The sequence below is a fragment of the Penicillium lagena genome (assembly GCF_028827675.1).
Source record: "Penicillium lagena strain IBT 129212 chromosome Unknown utg000003l_segment0_segment0, whole genome shotgun sequence".
NCBI lineage: Eukaryota > Fungi > Ascomycota > Eurotiomycetes > Eurotiales > Aspergillaceae > Penicillium > Penicillium lagena.
The window spans coordinates 1,631,320-1,647,271 of record NW_026623224.1 but is presented as its reverse complement, the minus strand read 5'-3'; the positions used below and the strand labels follow the sequence as shown (position 1 = coordinate 1,647,271).

The window sequence follows — 15,952 nt, the reverse complement described above, 5'->3', positions numbered from 1 at the left end:
GGCCTCTCGCGAGCTTCGCTGTGCCTACGTGCAGCACATCATATCCAAAACGCTTACCTGCCGCATCTTCCAGCCGTTCTTATTTACTCTGGGCCGGCGATACGACAAAGCCGACACCTTCTTCCAAATGCTGTCCACGGACATCCGCCGCAAGTCCGTCTGTTGTGAAGCATTCTGGAGACAGCAAACCCTCAAAGCAGCCTACACCACCTCGGACGCGAAGCAATCCATCAACGTCGCCGCTGCTGTCCTCGTGGATGAGATCATCGACCATATCAAGCACTTCGCTGACCCCAAGCACCTCGACTCGTTGCTCACTGGCGTGCGGAAGATAGTAAAACTAGCGGCCGAGACGTGGCGCCATGCACGAGTTGAGCGAGAACTCGTGCTGGCTGGGTTTGCCGGCCCGGGGGCAGAAGATGTCTCGAACGAGGACTGGCTAGAGTATGGGCCAGCAGCACCAGCAGCAGCAGGAGAAGAAGAGGGGAAATGTTGGGACTCCGGCCCTCGGAAACATAATCCTACTGGCCCTACTCGCCGTGTGGTGCTGCAGACTTTTCCTCGTATCCTGCGCGAGGCGGCCCACGAAGACCTCACCGATGGCGAGGAGCGTGCGAACCCCTGCATTTACTCGCCCGGGATCGTTCTTTACTCTGACTCGCCTGTCATCCAGGCCCGCCTGGAGGAATTGGTAACCATGTCTGCCGAAGGATCTAACATCGAGATGTCTCAGATCGACAGCCCGAGGGAAATAGACGATTCTGGCGACAAGAAACTTATACTGGGGAATATCACATTGAGTGTTCCGTCGCCACCTGTGACCCCGGGCGCAAAGGGACTGGTGAGAGCATAGTTAGGTAGCTGGGTTGGGTGTTGGGACAAGGGTTTATGCTTGTTTCTACCTCCGTGATTTTCCCGTCTATGATTTCTACTCGTTAATTGTTGTGGTTGGTTTCAAGGATCGCATAGCCTGTTTGTTATTCTGAATTAGGTATTTTACAATTTTCCGATGAATATTTCAGATCCACCGCAACTAGTTCAGGGGTACATACTTTGCATCCTTTCCCCCAAGGATCCACAATCCTCCCCGGTCTTCTTCTTCATCCCGATGAGTACACTGAAACACCCGCCGAGGGACTGCCTCGCGGCTGCGCCACGTTCGTCTCGGGTTTCACTGGCCCGAAAGTGGGCAGATCAGCAATGGCAGACAAGCCAAGCTCATGGAGAGCCGCCGGGGTTTACAAAAAGGACCCCACGGGTTAAGAATAGAAGCGGATCTGAAACGAGCCATGTGGCACACACTACTTGTCTGGGAGTTCGGCACTGCCTCTTCTTACTTCGCTAGGGCTGGGGGCCAGACAGGAGCTATATCATCGCCTGTTTGTGTGGGGAGCGAACCCTTACTGTGTATAGTAGACGCTCCGAGGTACTCGGACGGTTGGTTGGGCGTCGCGTGCGGTGTCCCTGCAGAATGGAATCTCCGGTCCAAACAGGAGAGGGCGATAACGGCGGCATACGAACGACGGGAGCCCGTGAGTGAGGGCTGTCCTGCAGTCACCAGTCAGCCGCGATGATCGGCCACAAGGCGTTCTGCTTCTTGTCACTCTTGTCCGTCCGCCCCCAATCGGTTTCCCTGATCTACCGAGCCTTGTCTGCTTCTGCTTCTGAATAATACCCCCTCCATTTACTCACTCCCTCACTCCCTCCCCCTTTATCCTCTCGACTATCCGCCCCCCACTTCCTCCATTGAATCATTATTCTCCCCCGTCGTGACAGATCAATGATTTCCTAATAATCCTCCCCTCCGATCCTACTCGCGTTTCTGTCCCGCGGCTCTGGATCTCCGACGATGTCGACCGCCTCGCCGCAGTTCGCCCACCGCTCGCCCGCAGACAATACCACCCCCAGTGCGCAGGATCCATATCTCTCGGCCCCGTCCGACCAAGATGAACTCGACTTCCAGGCCAGCGCAATCCGCCTAACACCCGCGGGTGGCAGTCCCAACCACAGTGCGGGCCCCGGGTCGTCGCCGAACGACCGATACAACCCCTCCTCCCCTTCAAATCCGGCCTATTTGGACCCGCAGGGTTACAGCATCGGTGGTGGTACGGTCGGCGCTTGGCAGACTCAACGGTCTTCGTCGCGAACCGCCCGTGGTGGTACCACGGCGCCAACGACCCAAGCTTGGTCCTCGTCTATGGCCGTGAACCCTTCCCAGTTGCTGACCCCGGAACCCACCAATAACAATCCTACGCCAACCGAGGCGCAAGCGGGTCTGAGTGTTTCGCAAAATGCGCCCTTTGCGCCGTCGCGCCCCCGAATCTCCACGAGTAATCTGGACGCGAATAATAATGGGAGCCCCATCGTGATGGTGGAAGAGGTGTCGCGAGGGGACTCACCGACAGACGTGTATGCCCCCAAAAAGCAATTTAGCAGATCGCCTCTTCATCTCTCCCCTCGGGGCCTTGGTGAATTGTCCAGTGAATCAGAAGATAATGACACCGATGACCATCGGTCGATTTCTTCCTTGTCTGTAGTGCGATCTCACGACGGCGCCTGGTTGGCAGACCCTTCTACCGGCCAGGCAGGCTTGGGCCCGCGATCCCGCGGGGACGAGTATGTCCCGAGTCCGAACCAGGTCAAGAACCAGCACGATCGTCAAGATAGAAACGCCGATATCACCATTTGGTCGGCGAGGGTGAGCGCAGCAACCGACGGAGTCGGCGGGGCACTCGGCGTTCCGTCGCATCGCAGAAATCAGGCAGGCTCTCGCTTGAGAGCAAGGAGTACTGGAGACCGACCCCTGCAGCAGCAAGACTACCTTGACCTGAAGGGCGATAAACGAATCCCGGGACCTGGGGTGTTGATTCACGAGAGCAGCGATGAGGATCTCAGTGAAAATGAGTCTGAAGTCGCTAGCGACGAGGAGCCGGCTCACGTCAATGTCAATGACACCGGCTACGACAATTCCAAACAGGAACATTTTCCGTCGGTTGACCTGACCACCACCGGCGACGATGATTTCCGTCTTTATCCATGGCAAGACCCGCCACGCTATCCGGCCCCTCGAACAGAACAGTTGCAGCCCTCGAGTTCCCATGCAGCAATGGTTGCATTTGAATCGCGTGTGCGAGATTTGGAGACCGCATCACTTGCAGCGACCATTGATAACAACAGCATCATCAACGTGCGAGCTACTCTGGAAAATTTTTCACTTGAGGATCGACCCAAGAAATCGGAGAGACGGCCTAGCCTTCTGAAGCGACCTTTTTCAAGATTAAAGCGCCAGGCGTCGGATCTGTCCCTCGGTCAATCACACAGCCCCTCCAAGTCCAAAGAGGACAATCAGGAACCTCAACGGAAAGATAGCGGCCACTCGCCACGCCATCGTCTGAGCTTGCACAAGCACTCGCGGGGATCGAGCATCAATAGTGCAGTTATGGCAATGTCAAGCCAAATAGCGGCGATTGGCAGCAATCACTCCGCTCGCGCCGCCTCACCCAACACAGAGGCTAGCCCCAGGTCTCTCTCGCTCAAGGGCCGTCCTCGAGCCCGTAGTGAAATTCCGCGGCCGGCGAGCCCGGGACTCATGGATCTCATGACCAGCCACGGTGGTCCACCCGTTGCCAATCTTGCAAACCCTGCAAAACCTGGGTATGACACTGAACAAAGCCCGGGGAGCACAGCTCGCGGAGGTGATGGCGCTGAAGGTGCTGATGACGACGACGAGATGGGCATGGGTGATGACTCGGGGCTTGTGATGGACTTCCCTGTGGTATCACGTCTCCCTGTTCCTACCATTGAGGGATTCAAAGCGCAGATCATGCAGTTGAACCCGCTGCTCGAGCCGGCTTTGATTCATCGCTTTGCCAACGAGCAACTTCGGCGGTATGAGAATCTCGTCAAGCTCCAACAAAAGCACGTGCAAGCTCTCACGAACCGTTCGTGCCGCTCGGGCAAGTTCTGCTTTGCCTTGGGAGGAGATGCGTCGTTGTTGCAACTTCGCAAGCAACCTGCGAACTCCGACACGGGCAATACCCAGTTTCGGGTGACGGATTTCAACCAGAATCGCGATCAGCCCTATGCTATAGCCGAAGGAGCCATCGCAGCGGCTCAGTTCCCTCCCGGTGTTCCCCTTCCACCGGTTTCGCGGCTCCCTGCCCAGTTCGAATGTCCCATCTGTTTCGAGGTCAAGAAGTTCCAGAAACCATCCGACTGGTCCAAGCATGTCCACGAGGATGTGCAGCCGTTTACCTGCACATTTCCCCAGTGCAATGAGCCCAAGTCATTCAAACGGAAAGCGGACTGGGTACGCCATGAGAACGAGCGGCACCGGCAGTTAGAGTGGTGGACCTGCACCTACCCAGATTGCAGCCACACGTGCTACCGAAAAGACAATTTTGTGCAGCACCTGGTTCGCGAGCACAAGATGCCCGAGCCGAAGATGAAGAAGAGCAAGGCCTCTGCTTCGGAAAAGCATTCGGAGGCCCAACGAGAACAGGATATTGAGCGACTGTGGGAGATGGTCGAGCAATGCCGGCAAGAAACCAAGCAGCGCTCAGAGCAGGAGCGGTGCCGGTTCTGCGGAAATATCTGCGGGAACTGGAAAAAGCTCACGGTCCACTTGGGCAAGCACTTGGAGCAATTGGCCATGCCGGTTCTGGAGCTGTCGAAGCAGAGCGTTGCCTCATCCAGCACCGGTCTCCACTCAACAACAACAACCACCACTGTAGCAAACGTCGCCTCCTCCGCGGTGCCGGAACAACACCAAGCTCCGCTTACTGCAGCATACCAGACTAGCGCGCAAACGCATTTCCAGCAGGGGCAGTACCCGATCGACAATAGTAGCCCGCCCGTCACGGGCGCGACCCCCACCATGCCGTTCGAGGTTCCACTTCTCAACTACACATCCATATCTGGCGAGCAATTCTCAATGGAGCCAGAATCGATGGTCGATACGGGTAGTCAATATCCGGGGTATGCTGTGGACCAGTTCGGGCAATCAGCTGCGCTTCACCCGGCCCAGGCCCAGACCAACCCCCTGCATCCGAACTCGGTTTCCTACCCGCCGCCCTACAACGCGGTGCCGAGGCAGCGAACTCCGGACCCGAATTCAGGCTTGCTACAGGATTCGTATTCCAGCATGGGATCCCCGTACCCGCCTCAACAGGTGTCCATGTACCCCGCCCAAGAGAACTATTCCGCATACCACCCGTCCATGGCGTATACGGCCGCGTCTTACTCCTCTGGGTATCCCGCCACGCAGATGTGATTGACGATTTCTTTCTTTGGCCACTGGTGTTTGTTTTCCCCTGTCATTTTTTGAGAATGTATATACCCTATACCCCCTTCGCTCGTGACGGTCTTCTCTTTTGTTTCATTTATTATTCCCTCAGCGTTATACCTATGATAGACAGGCAGCCATGCAAGCGAATTGAGGCGAAGCATAATTGCATATTCGGATGAACAGAAAAGCCGCGCAAACTTCTTTATTTAGGCTTTGGCCCGTACATAAACTGCATGCCTTCTCGCTTCCTTCGGGAATTCTGTCTCAGACCAACCTCCCGAACATCCGCCGCTCCGCCGTGCATGTGAGCAATCATGTTGGTCCTGCCCTGCCGGAGCGCTTCCGATCGTTAGTGATTGCCCTGGCAATAGGGACGATAGACGCATGGGTGTCAGCCACCTTGAAAGGGGGAGATCGCCTGGTGTCAAGTTTCAGGATATCTGTTTCAGGGCAATGGAGGTACATAAACATGACAGCGGCGTCATGGTCATCCCTTGAAAGGAAGAGGCATGGCGTGGCGTGGCGTGGCCATCCGGCCTAGCTCAACCCCCCCGCCGATCATATCCTTCCCGATTCGTCCTTGCTTCGAACCGAACCGTGCAAGCCACCGGCTGTTTTGTTTTGTTTTTTGTTTTTTCTTTTTGCTCCGGTGTGTCGGGGAGGGAGCGGATCTTTGCGAGCCGAGTTGGGCTCCTCGCATGCCTCTTGCAGGGATGACTTCTGTCTGCCTCAGGCTAAGAAAGACGCTCCGGCTATACATAGATCGTGGAACAGATTATTGTGTCCTTGTTTTATCTAACATCCAATTCCGGTACCGAATATGTTCTGGCTGACGGGTCTGGTTGTTACCTTGTGCTTATCTCATGGTTCTTCGTTGTCCTTAGGGCACATTTTTGCCCGGGTAAAGCCGCGGCGGGGGGCTGTGCACCCACCAGGGATGTGCGACATCAAGGGATGAACGGCATGCATGTCTTTTCTTTTCTCTGTGTTTTCTCATTCCAACCCTTGATCGGCATCGCGTGGGAAAGTCAAGTTCGTCTCTCGCGTGCAGCTTTAGTTTCGCATGCGTGGGAAGGGCCCGTGTCCATGCAATCCACATGGAGTGCAGTAGCCATGATTTCATATCCTATCATAATATAAAACAAACTACCTCCCCTCCTGCGAGGTTGGATCTGACAGTTTCATCTTTTCTTTGTTTTGGCTTGAAACACTGTCCCTTACCACACACCACAACACAACATGGAGGTGAGTTTTGTATGGCTTGTTCTCCTGAGGCACATCTGACTTGGATATACCTGAAGCATCCCACCTGGCAAGACCCCGACGCCGATCTACTCCACGGCCTGATGGCCGGTTGTGAGGCCATGACTTCCGTGCCCTCGGACCTGTTCGATCCATTCAAGAACTCCGGACTGCCCTTTGGAGACTCGCTGCTGGACAGCTATGATGGTCTCACTCCTCTCCACTCAGATCTGGCTGGCCCATACAAACACTCCGACCTGGATTTTGGCGACTCTCTGCTAGATCTCCAACTCCAGCAGACTCAGTTTTGGTCATCTGCTGAATCCTACGACCTATACTCCTCGCAATACACCACCACCTCCCAGGATGCCTGGACCCCGCTACAGATCACCGGGGTACCGGCTAATAACCCTTGTTCTTCACTGTCCCATATGAATGCGGATTTCTACTTCTCCAATAGCCACAACCACTACGGCACACCCTCGGAGTGCGAAAGCCAGTATATGAGCAGTCTGCACTCGGATTCGGGGTATGGTACTGCGAGCTGTGCCACGCCCTCAGTCGTACCGTCCTCGTACGGCATGGACATGACCTCCAGTCCTTCACAGATGGACAGTCAAGACCAAACTACATGCTCATTCAACCAGTCCTCGCCCTCACATATGTATAACGGCTCGGTGAAATGTGACTATCCGCGCTGTTCGTGGGTAGGCAAGTGTCTATCAGACAAGAGGTACGGAAGTTCTTCTATCTTTTCTGATCAACTTCAAAAAGACTAAACGAGCACGAGCAGAAAACACAACGCCCGACACCAGAAGCGCTTCAAGTGCGACGAGCCGAACTGTTCCCGCAAAGAGGGATTCGGCACGATCAACGACCTGGCCCGCCATAAGAAATGTGTGCACAACCAGGAGCCCGAGCGCGGGCCCAAGATGGTGTATATGTGTCTTGGGAAGAACTGCCCGCGTCCGAGTAAGAAGTGGCCGCGCTTGGATAACTTCCGGCAACATCTGGCCCGAATGCATGGGGATGAGGATGCCGATGTACTATTGAAGAGGTATGTATGGATCCGGAGATTGTGATTTCGTTAAATATGGTTGGCTAATTGATATTTATCATAGATCTATGGATTGGTATGAGGCTTCCACCACATGCTCAGATACCCAGTCCGTCTCTCACGATGATGAGGACGGGAGGAAACGCAAGTTTGGGGCCCTGCGATGACTGTGTGGAGCAGATATATATATTGTAGTGTATTATTTGTGCATCTTTGTACGAGCAATGAGATTCGGCTATTTCGCCTTGGTATCTTTCTTGTCTTCATTAAATCAAATCAATATATAGTTACAGGGGTGGTAGTTCTTCAGAAACCCGCTCATTTTTTGGAGCCGGCCATCTCGCGAGCTTTTTCTCTCCAGCACCGCCACCTCTTCTGCGCAGGAGTTAGCATTTCCTCCTACCGAAGAAAAAAAAGATTGTGATTCAAATATAACACACCATTCTTCTCGAGCTTCGACTCGTCCATCTCTAGCTTCAGCCAGGTCTGGTAGATGACCTGGTAGGTGAAGACGGCCCCCAAGAACACCTTGGCGAAGGGACCGGCGAATGTTCGGTATGCGGCCATCTGGAGTTGTGTTAGAATATTAAACACGATGATCGCAGTGCGAGGTAACAGAAAGAGAAGAGGGGAAAGACATACACCTTGCCTGTAAGAGCTTGGTTGGGATGTGTTGCGCGCGGCAGTTGTGGAGGTGAAGGGCCGGGATTGCCTGAGAAGAGCACGGGGTCTGGACAGCCGAAGGGCTGACTGCCAGAGAGACATGACCATTGATCTTTGAGCAGAGCCTCTTCCGCTCTCCGTGCTGTGCGTTCGTTGTTGCCGTCGATGTTTTCCTGTCTTCATGCTCCAGATGGCTGAGAAGGGGAGATGAGTCAGCAGTCACATGATATCAGTCCCATTGATTCTGGCAGGCCGCAGGAATGGACCACCAGAACCGCCGGACCAGAACGCTTTCTCTGTCGTCTCCTCAGCACTCTCTCTGACACCTCCTGCCCTCATTTCCCCCGACCATCCACCCCTTCCCCCCGCATCAACGGGCCTCGATCTCCATCGATAAGATGTTCCCAGCAGACCAACTGGCCGATTCACCCCAAACCACTCCGACTGGGCGCCCTCAATGGCCCATTCAGGGCGGACTGGGGGGTGCCCATTACCGTCGCCCTTGACTCTGGAAAACGACAGTTGAAGTGGCCCGTGCACGACTGTACAGATACGGCGCCAAATTAGAAGGCGGTGTACAACGGCAAAACTGGTGCCTGTAGTGGCTCGTGCGCAGGACAAATCGCGCGAGTCACTTCCGCCCTTGGCCCATCACGCTACTACTGTCCGACTACGTTTCTACTCCCTCCACACTCTCTCCACCTGCTGCCTGCTGGATCCTCGATTCCATCGGACATGCAGTCGGCTCTTGTGTCGGTCGTCCTCAGTGTCTAGCATTGTGTATCGTTGCGGGCGGTTCACTGTTCGAAACGTTGTTTTCTCACGCGTCGGCCCCCCCGTCCGTCCAGCCGTCGGCCTCGACTCTCTCGCATCCTCAACCCATTTGAACTCACCATTCTGACTTCGATTCATTGACCGGTGACTTGTCGTTCGCTTTACGGCGGGTGGATTGTTATCGCGGTGCACGGAGACCCGGGGCTCGGCGCAACCGGTCCCTTTTATCGCTGGGCGAGATTGGATCATCAATCGGTGCATGTATGTTCCCCATGCGTTTATTGCTTGGTATTGTCGAAAATTGCAGACATGTGATTACTCGGAGCTGGGCATCCGGTCCATTTCTTGATTTGCTGATATCCTTCTCCGACAGTGACTCCATTAGAAGATCGCCATCATGCGCTCTTCTTCCAAAAAACGCTCCCTCGAGGAGATCATAAACAAATCCGACTCAGATGACGAAGACTACGACGATCACCAACCTCGCTCCTCGGGACGCGCAAAGTCGCGGTCGACATCGAAGAAGGTTAAGCGCTCGAAGAAACGCCAACGTCGGGGCTCGAGCGATGATGATCTCCTTTCGGATGACGACGATTTAGGCGGGGATAGTTCTTTCGACGATGACGAAGAAGATTCAGATGACCCGAATATCGAACGGAATGCCAGAGGCAGCAAGCGTCGTCAAACAACCCAGAAGCAGCTGGTGTACGCGGAACCATCTTCTGATGACGAGGATGAGGCGAAGGATGAGGATGAGGATGAGGATGAGGATGAGGAGGATGCTGATGCCTCTCCTCCGCAGAAAAAGAGCAAAGTGATTTCTCTGAAAGTTCCACCGGAGGCTTTTGATAATAGACGAATCACCCGTCGACATCGAGGCCCCTCGGAAGACATGTATGCTCTGACCAATTCGGGCCACCACATGGAGACTATTCGGCGTGGTACGCGTAGCCCTGAGACTGCACTTCCGCCACGGCACGGATCCAGGAGTAATCGAGCGGTCAAGCAGCTTCCCCTCGATGGAGTGTACGAAGAATCCAAAGTCGATCAAGAAGAGGAGGCTGTGGAGGAGAATGTTGTTGAGGGCTCTCAGCCAGAGATCATGGAGAGTGACCCCGAGGCTGAAGCAGAAAAGGCTGACGCTGTGATGGCCGACGACGAGGGTGTCGTCCCCGAATCTGATACGGTGGAAGCCAAAGCCGATGAAGCCGAAGAGGAGGATGAGGACGACGACGAAGGTCCGGTAGTGCCACGGCGGTTGCGACGGCAATCAAAGCAATCGGCCGAGGCAGAAGATGACGCACAGGTGCGCCGGTCCGGCCGAAAGAAGCCCGCATCCCAGCGCAAGTCGAAGACTGAAGAGAGCGACTTCGAACCCGATGAAGAGGAAGAAGAAGAGGACGAGGATGCGGTGTCAGAAACTGGTCCGTCCCATGGCTCGCCTCGCAAAAGTCATGCCGAAGAAGAGGAGGACAGCTCCACCAGCCGGCGTGCTGGTCTGCGTAAGCGAGGCTCTCGATCTCGTGGAGTTTCTGAACTCCCAGAAGCAGTCGAGTTGGCTGAAGAGCTAGAGGACCTGCGAGGTGGTCGTCGACGTCGTCGTCTGCCGGAAATCATTCACGAGAAACCTCGACGCAATCGCAAGGACGTTGATTACCGTCTCATTCGACCGGATCTGCTATTTCCCCTCGAGGAGGCTGAGAATGAAGTAAACGAATCTCCCTCCCGACGTGGTCGCGGTGGAGGTGGCTCGAGCTGGCAGCGCACTCTCTTTCCGACTTACGGCCCCTTTGGTGGTGCTGGCTCTTCCGCAATTCTTGGCCCTCCCGGTGCACCTGCTGCCGCGGGAGGTGCTGATAGTGACAGCAGCGATGACGAGCCTGTGTCTCATCCCAAAGGTCCTCCTGGCCTAGCTTCTGGCGGAGGTATTGCCCCTCAAGGCCACTCGGCTGATGCCGCTCAAGGTGCTTCTGGTACCCCGGCAAACTTGGGCAAGATGAAGGACAAGCAGGCCTTGGCCGATGCGGACCCCTTGGGTGTGGACATGAATGTTAATTTTGACAATGTTGGAGGCCTGCAGGGACACATCGATCAACTGAAGGAGATGGTTTCCCTCCCTCTCTTGTATCCGGAAATCTTCCAACGGTTCCACATTGTTCCCCCGCGTGGTGTATTATTCCATGGACCCCCTGGTACGGGAAAGACGCTTCTGGCTCGCGCTCTGGCGAACAGCGTCAGCTCCGAGGGCCGCAAGGTGACCTTCTACATGCGAAAGGGAGCGGATGCATTGAGCAAATGGGTTGGTGAAGCTGAGCGACAGCTTCGTCTCCTGTTTGAAGAGGCTCGCAAAACGCAACCCAGTATCATTTTTTTCGACGAGATTGATGGTAAGCAATAAACAATCGCTTGATTCTCCTTCAATCACTAACATACTCGCTCTAGGTTTGGCTCCTGTGCGGTCAAGTAAACAGGAACAGATTCATGCTTCAATTGTATCGACTCTCCTCGCGTTGATGGACGGCATGGACGGTCGTGGTCAAGTGATTGTCATCGGTGCGACTAATCGGCCAGACTCTGTTGACCCGGCCCTTCGCCGACCAGGCCGCTTTGACCGTGAATTCTACTTCCCGCTACCAAATGTTGAAGGGCGGCGTGCTATTCTTGATATCCACACCAAAGGCTGGGACCCGCCCCTTCCAGACAACATCAAAGATGAACTTGCAGAGATCAGCAAGGGCTATGGTGGTGCGGATTTGCGGGCCCTTTGTACTGAGGCTGCCCTCAATGCGGTGCAGAGAAGATACCCTCAAATCTACAAATCCGACAAGAAGCTCGTGATTGATCCGAAGATGATCGACGTGACCCCCAAAGATTTCATGATTGCAATCAAGAAGATGGTCCCCTCGTCGGAACGCTCGACTGCGTCCGGCGCATCCGCCCTGCCGAAGAACGTTGAGCCTCTGCTGCGCCGGCCATTACTCGACATCGAGGCATTGCTGTCAGAGATTCTGCCCCAGAGGAAACAACTCACTGCTCTGGAAGAAGCTCACTTTGAAGAGCCCGAAGATGCACGTGGGTTCAAACGCGAACAAATCATGTCAGAATTCGACCGATCGCGAGTTTTCCGGCCTCGGATGCTTCTCCGCGGTGCTCAGGGTATGGGCCAGCAGTACCTTGCAGCCGCCCTCCTGCATCATTTCGAGGGTCTCCATGTACAGGCGTTTGACCTTCCCACTCTCCTCAGCGACTCGACCCGCTCGCCTGAAGCAACCGTCATCCAACTCTTTGCGGAGGTCAAGAGACACAAGCCCAGTGTGATCTACATCCCGAACATTCAAATATGGTATGAGACCGTGGGTCCGGCTGTAATGTCAACATTCATGGGCCTTCTACGATCCGTGCCGCCCACCGATCCTGTTCTGCTCCTTGGCGTCCTCGAGGTGACAGGCGACGACTTGTTGATAGATGATGAGAGGCCGGCCGCTAATCAGATGGAACAAAGTCTATTGAAGACCCTGCCTGGTCCGTTGAAAAACTTGTTTGGATTTTCGAAGAAGAACATCTACGATCTCGCTGCCCCTGACAATGCGGCGCGTTATGAATTCTTCAACAACATCATCGAATACGTCAAGACGCCGCCTGCCGACTTCCCCGACCCCGAGAAACGCAAAAAGCGAAAACTGGAGGAGTTGGAGGTCGCACCGCCACCACCACCAAAGGCCGAGACGCCACTTACCAAGGAGCAGATGAAGGCTCAGAAAAAGAAGGACCGTCAGACCTTGAACCTGTTGAAAATCCGCATCCAGCCCATCATGGATCAGATTAAGAAGTACAAGCGCTTCCGATCTGGTGTCATTGAAGAGTCTCAGATTCGATACCTGTGGGAAGAGGAAGATCCGAATATTGTGACCAGTGATCTTCCCCCGGAAGAGCAAGCCATCCATCGACCGTTTGAGAAAGCGTACGATAAACATGGCGTACCCGGTCTTCGTGAAGTTGCAACCGGCAAGTTCTTCTACAACATGGAAATCGTGACTATGGAGAAACGCCTCTCCAACGGGTACTACAAACGCCCAACTGATTTTCTGGCCGACATCAAGCGGATCGCCAAGGATGCTCGTCAATTCCACGACCAAGAACGGTTGCTGAGAGCAAATGAGCTTCTTTCTAATGTTGAGGTCGATATTTCTACCATTGAACAGACCGAGCCTGCTCTTGTTTCTGAGTGTGAGAATGTCTACACTCGGGAATTGGCCCGCGAGAAGGAAGCGGTAGAGCGTGCAAAGCGGGTTGCCGAGGCTGAGGAACGTCTAGCGACGGCTCATTTCGGAACGGGCAACGTCCCGCACGGAAACACTGAGTCGGCCCCGTCATCTGGCCCGGTCCATCTGGGTGAATGGCTCTCCGGGGACGCCGGGCGCCCAGTAACTCCTACGCGAAAGTCGAATGTGAGCTTCACAAATGGGTACCACCAAGGTGGTGGCTCAGACCTGAATGATACCGTCCCCCATGGCGGTCTCAGCAATGGCTCTCACGAAGATGAAGATGGCGATGTGTTCATGGCCAATCCTGAGGGCAATTCGGGCAGCAAAGAGACACAGACCAGCTCCTTTGGGCCTTCCGCACAGCCAAAACCGCCATATTCGTACACAGCGCCTTCTCAGCAGCTCCGGCGCGAATCTGGTCTCTCTAGTCTTCCCCAGGACAGCCCCATCACTCCGATGGCTCCGGGCTCGCAGCCGGCGGACTACACCAATGAAGCATCAACTACCCAAACGACTTCGGACAAGAAATCGTCGGCGCAGTCGTCGAATCAACACCACACTCAAAGCTTCAATGCTGGACAGGGCATGAGGCACGATGGTCCAGATTTGTCTTTGTACCCAGACCGTGTGTCGCAGGAGGAGCATCTCCCAGATACGCAGCAAGGTGGCAGCAGCCAGTTCTCGCCGCCTCGCCAAGATGCTGCACACTCGGAGAACAGCGTGCTGAATGGAAGCCAGTCACAATCCAAGCCGCAGCCTCCACTATTCGATGCCCCGTCCAAGCCTGAAAGCAACGGCCCCGCCGACCTGCAATCGTTGCTCAACGACGAGCCCTCACCCACGCTGATCATTGACCCTTCGTACGTCGACAGTCTGCACGAGCAACTCGCCCAGCGCACCAGTGGCTGCTCCGTGGAGCAACTGGAGCAGATCAGCACCAACCTGATGGACTACATCTGGCGCATGCGCGGTGAATGGAATCGCACCCTTGTCGCGACGGGTATCACGGAGACCTTCAATGCTGTCCTGGAGGACATTCAGTCGTTGCAGGAGATCGGGCCCATCAGCCAGAAGTCGAAGGAGCAGTTGTGGAACGCGGGTTTCCGGGTGTAACCTGTTTTTTCCCTGTCATTGTCTATATGTCTCCATATTTCCCTGGCGAGTTGATAGTTCAAGTGTTAGCAGATGGATGGCAGGGTGGATCGGTGCATGATGTTTTTGTTTCGCGTCCCAGCGCTTGTTGTTTTGCTCTTATTGTACTTGCAGCAGACCATTTGATTTGATCGACAGATGTCAATAAATAAGGACAATAAAGTGTACTCTCTAATTACTACTCTTATGATGTTCGGTGGTTAGGGCTGCTATATCACTATGGGGGGAGCACATGTGACGCGAGACCCACCCTTCCACCTGGCCTTAACTTGGTCCCTTTGTGATCTTCCGCTTCACCTGGACCTGCACCTTACCTTCTCGACCATATGTTTTGCTCTTTGAATAAATAACAATACCCGCATTTTATTCCGGAGCGCCTCCTCTCCAACAACTCTTCTTCCCTTGCAATCCACAACACCCATCACAATGGTCGACTGGCTCAGTCTGGCCGTGCCGTTCGCCTACCTAGGCGTCCTAATCGGCTCACTCGCGACATTCGCCTCGCTATACCGCAAGCGCAAGGCCAGTACGTATCCCTCCCATTCCCCATCCTCCGTTCCATTGCGCGTGCAACTACACAACCATGACAAGGAACCCCCCAACCCCGACCCCAACTCCAAGCACCGAGCCCCATCCTCATCCCTCCCGAAAGAGCACCAGCTAACCTCCCCTCGCAAACAGCAAAAGCAGCCTCCCTGGAAGCATGGTTCCCAGCGCACCTCCAACGCGACATCTACTTCTCCCTCCTCCACCTCGAGCCACCCTCCACCTCCGCCAAGGAAAAGAAAGCCCCCTCTGTCCCAGAATCCGTCCTCAAGGCCGCGCTCCTCCGCCGCGCAACAGAAGACATCAAGCGCGTCATGACCCTGCGGTCCCAGAAACAGGCCCTTTCCATGCTCCTCCAGCGCGGCAGTGTCGGCGATGACCTGTGGCAGCGCTTCCAGCGCGCCGAGAAGGAGATGGAGGAAGAGGTGCGCGATGTTGTTGCCGAGGTGAGTACCTATTGGCCTTTTACCTTGTGGAAGGGGCTATGAACCTTTTTGGAGGTTGACTTTTGGAGAGACTGGAGTATGCTAATATTGGAACAAATAGGCGAATGCGTACACTCCCAACTGGGGCCAAACTATCTTCCAATCCGCTAATGAAATGATGAACAACGATGTCTACCGGCGCCGTCTGGATGAGCACCAGGGGAAACTGGCCGAGGAGCGCGAGTGGTGGGATAAGAAGAAGGCTAGCATCAAGGAGGGATTCATGAAGGAGCTTGACGGTGATTCTTCTTTGTCTGCTCCGGCGGCTGCTTCTGCAGCTGCAGCTGCTCCCGCACAACCGACTGCCTCTTCAGTACAGACCAGTGATGACGACGCAGTCCTCGTTGAGGCTGATCCGTCCTCGGCGGCGGGTATTACTCCTGGTGGCAGCGGCGGTGGTGGGAAGAAAAAGAAGGGCAAGGGGAAGAAATAGATCACTTGTTTTTTATCTGTTATCTCTTAGATTTTTTTTATTTCTTTG

The 15,952-nt window shown here is 54.8% G+C and overlaps 6 protein-coding genes across 6 annotated transcripts; 5 read left to right on the top strand and 1 right to left on the bottom strand.

Moving 5' to 3' along the window:
- Nucleotides 1-127: 127 nt before the first annotated feature.
- On the top strand, nucleotides 128-853 carry N7510_005825 (uncharacterized protein; the record flags this gene model as incomplete). Its single annotated transcript, XM_056977751.1, has 1 exon — nucleotides 128-853. The coding sequence occupies one exon, from the start codon at nucleotides 128-130 to the stop codon at nucleotides 851-853; it is 726 nt and encodes a 241-aa protein (XP_056833783.1).
- A 996-nt stretch (nucleotides 854-1,849) lies between these two features.
- N7510_005824 (putative C2H2 finger domain protein) lies at nucleotides 1,850-5,272 on the top strand (the record flags this gene model as incomplete). Its single annotated transcript, XM_056977750.1, has 1 exon — nucleotides 1,850-5,272. One exon carries the CDS (start codon nucleotides 1,850-1,852, stop codon nucleotides 5,270-5,272), a length of 3,423 nt encoding a protein of 1,140 aa, XP_056833782.1.
- Nucleotides 5,273-6,526: 1,254 nt separating this feature from the next.
- On the top strand, nucleotides 6,527-7,753 carry N7510_005823 (putative C2H2 finger domain protein; the record flags this gene model as incomplete). The annotated part of the gene is made up of 4 exons (XM_056977749.1): nucleotides 6,527-6,532; nucleotides 6,589-7,262; nucleotides 7,323-7,586; nucleotides 7,651-7,753. 4 exons carry the CDS (start codon nucleotides 6,527-6,529, stop codon nucleotides 7,751-7,753), a joined length of 1,047 nt encoding a protein of 348 aa, XP_056833781.1.
- Nucleotides 7,754-7,857: 104 nt separating this feature from the next.
- On the bottom strand, nucleotides 7,858-8,357 carry N7510_005822 (uncharacterized protein; the record flags this gene model as incomplete). The annotated part of the gene is made up of 3 exons (XM_056977748.1): nucleotides 7,858-7,961; nucleotides 8,027-8,153; nucleotides 8,229-8,357. 3 exons carry the CDS (start codon nucleotides 8,355-8,357, stop codon nucleotides 7,858-7,860), a joined length of 360 nt encoding a protein of 119 aa, XP_056833780.1.
- A 1,063-nt stretch (nucleotides 8,358-9,420) lies between these two features.
- Nucleotides 9,421-14,401, top strand: N7510_005821 (chromatin segregase YTA7; the record flags this gene model as incomplete). The annotated part of the gene is made up of 2 exons (XM_056977747.1): nucleotides 9,421-11,410; nucleotides 11,466-14,401. 2 exons carry the CDS (start codon nucleotides 9,421-9,423, stop codon nucleotides 14,399-14,401), a joined length of 4,926 nt encoding a protein of 1,641 aa, XP_056833779.1.
- A 465-nt stretch (nucleotides 14,402-14,866) lies between these two features.
- N7510_005820 (Sec63 complex subunit SEC66) lies at nucleotides 14,867-15,904 on the top strand (the record flags this gene model as incomplete). Its single annotated transcript, XM_056977746.1, has 3 exons — nucleotides 14,867-14,966; nucleotides 15,122-15,432; nucleotides 15,533-15,904. The coding sequence occupies 3 exons, from the start codon at nucleotides 14,867-14,869 to the stop codon at nucleotides 15,902-15,904; spliced, it is 783 nt and encodes a 260-aa protein (XP_056833778.1).
- Between the last annotated feature and the right edge of the window lie 48 nt (nucleotides 15,905-15,952).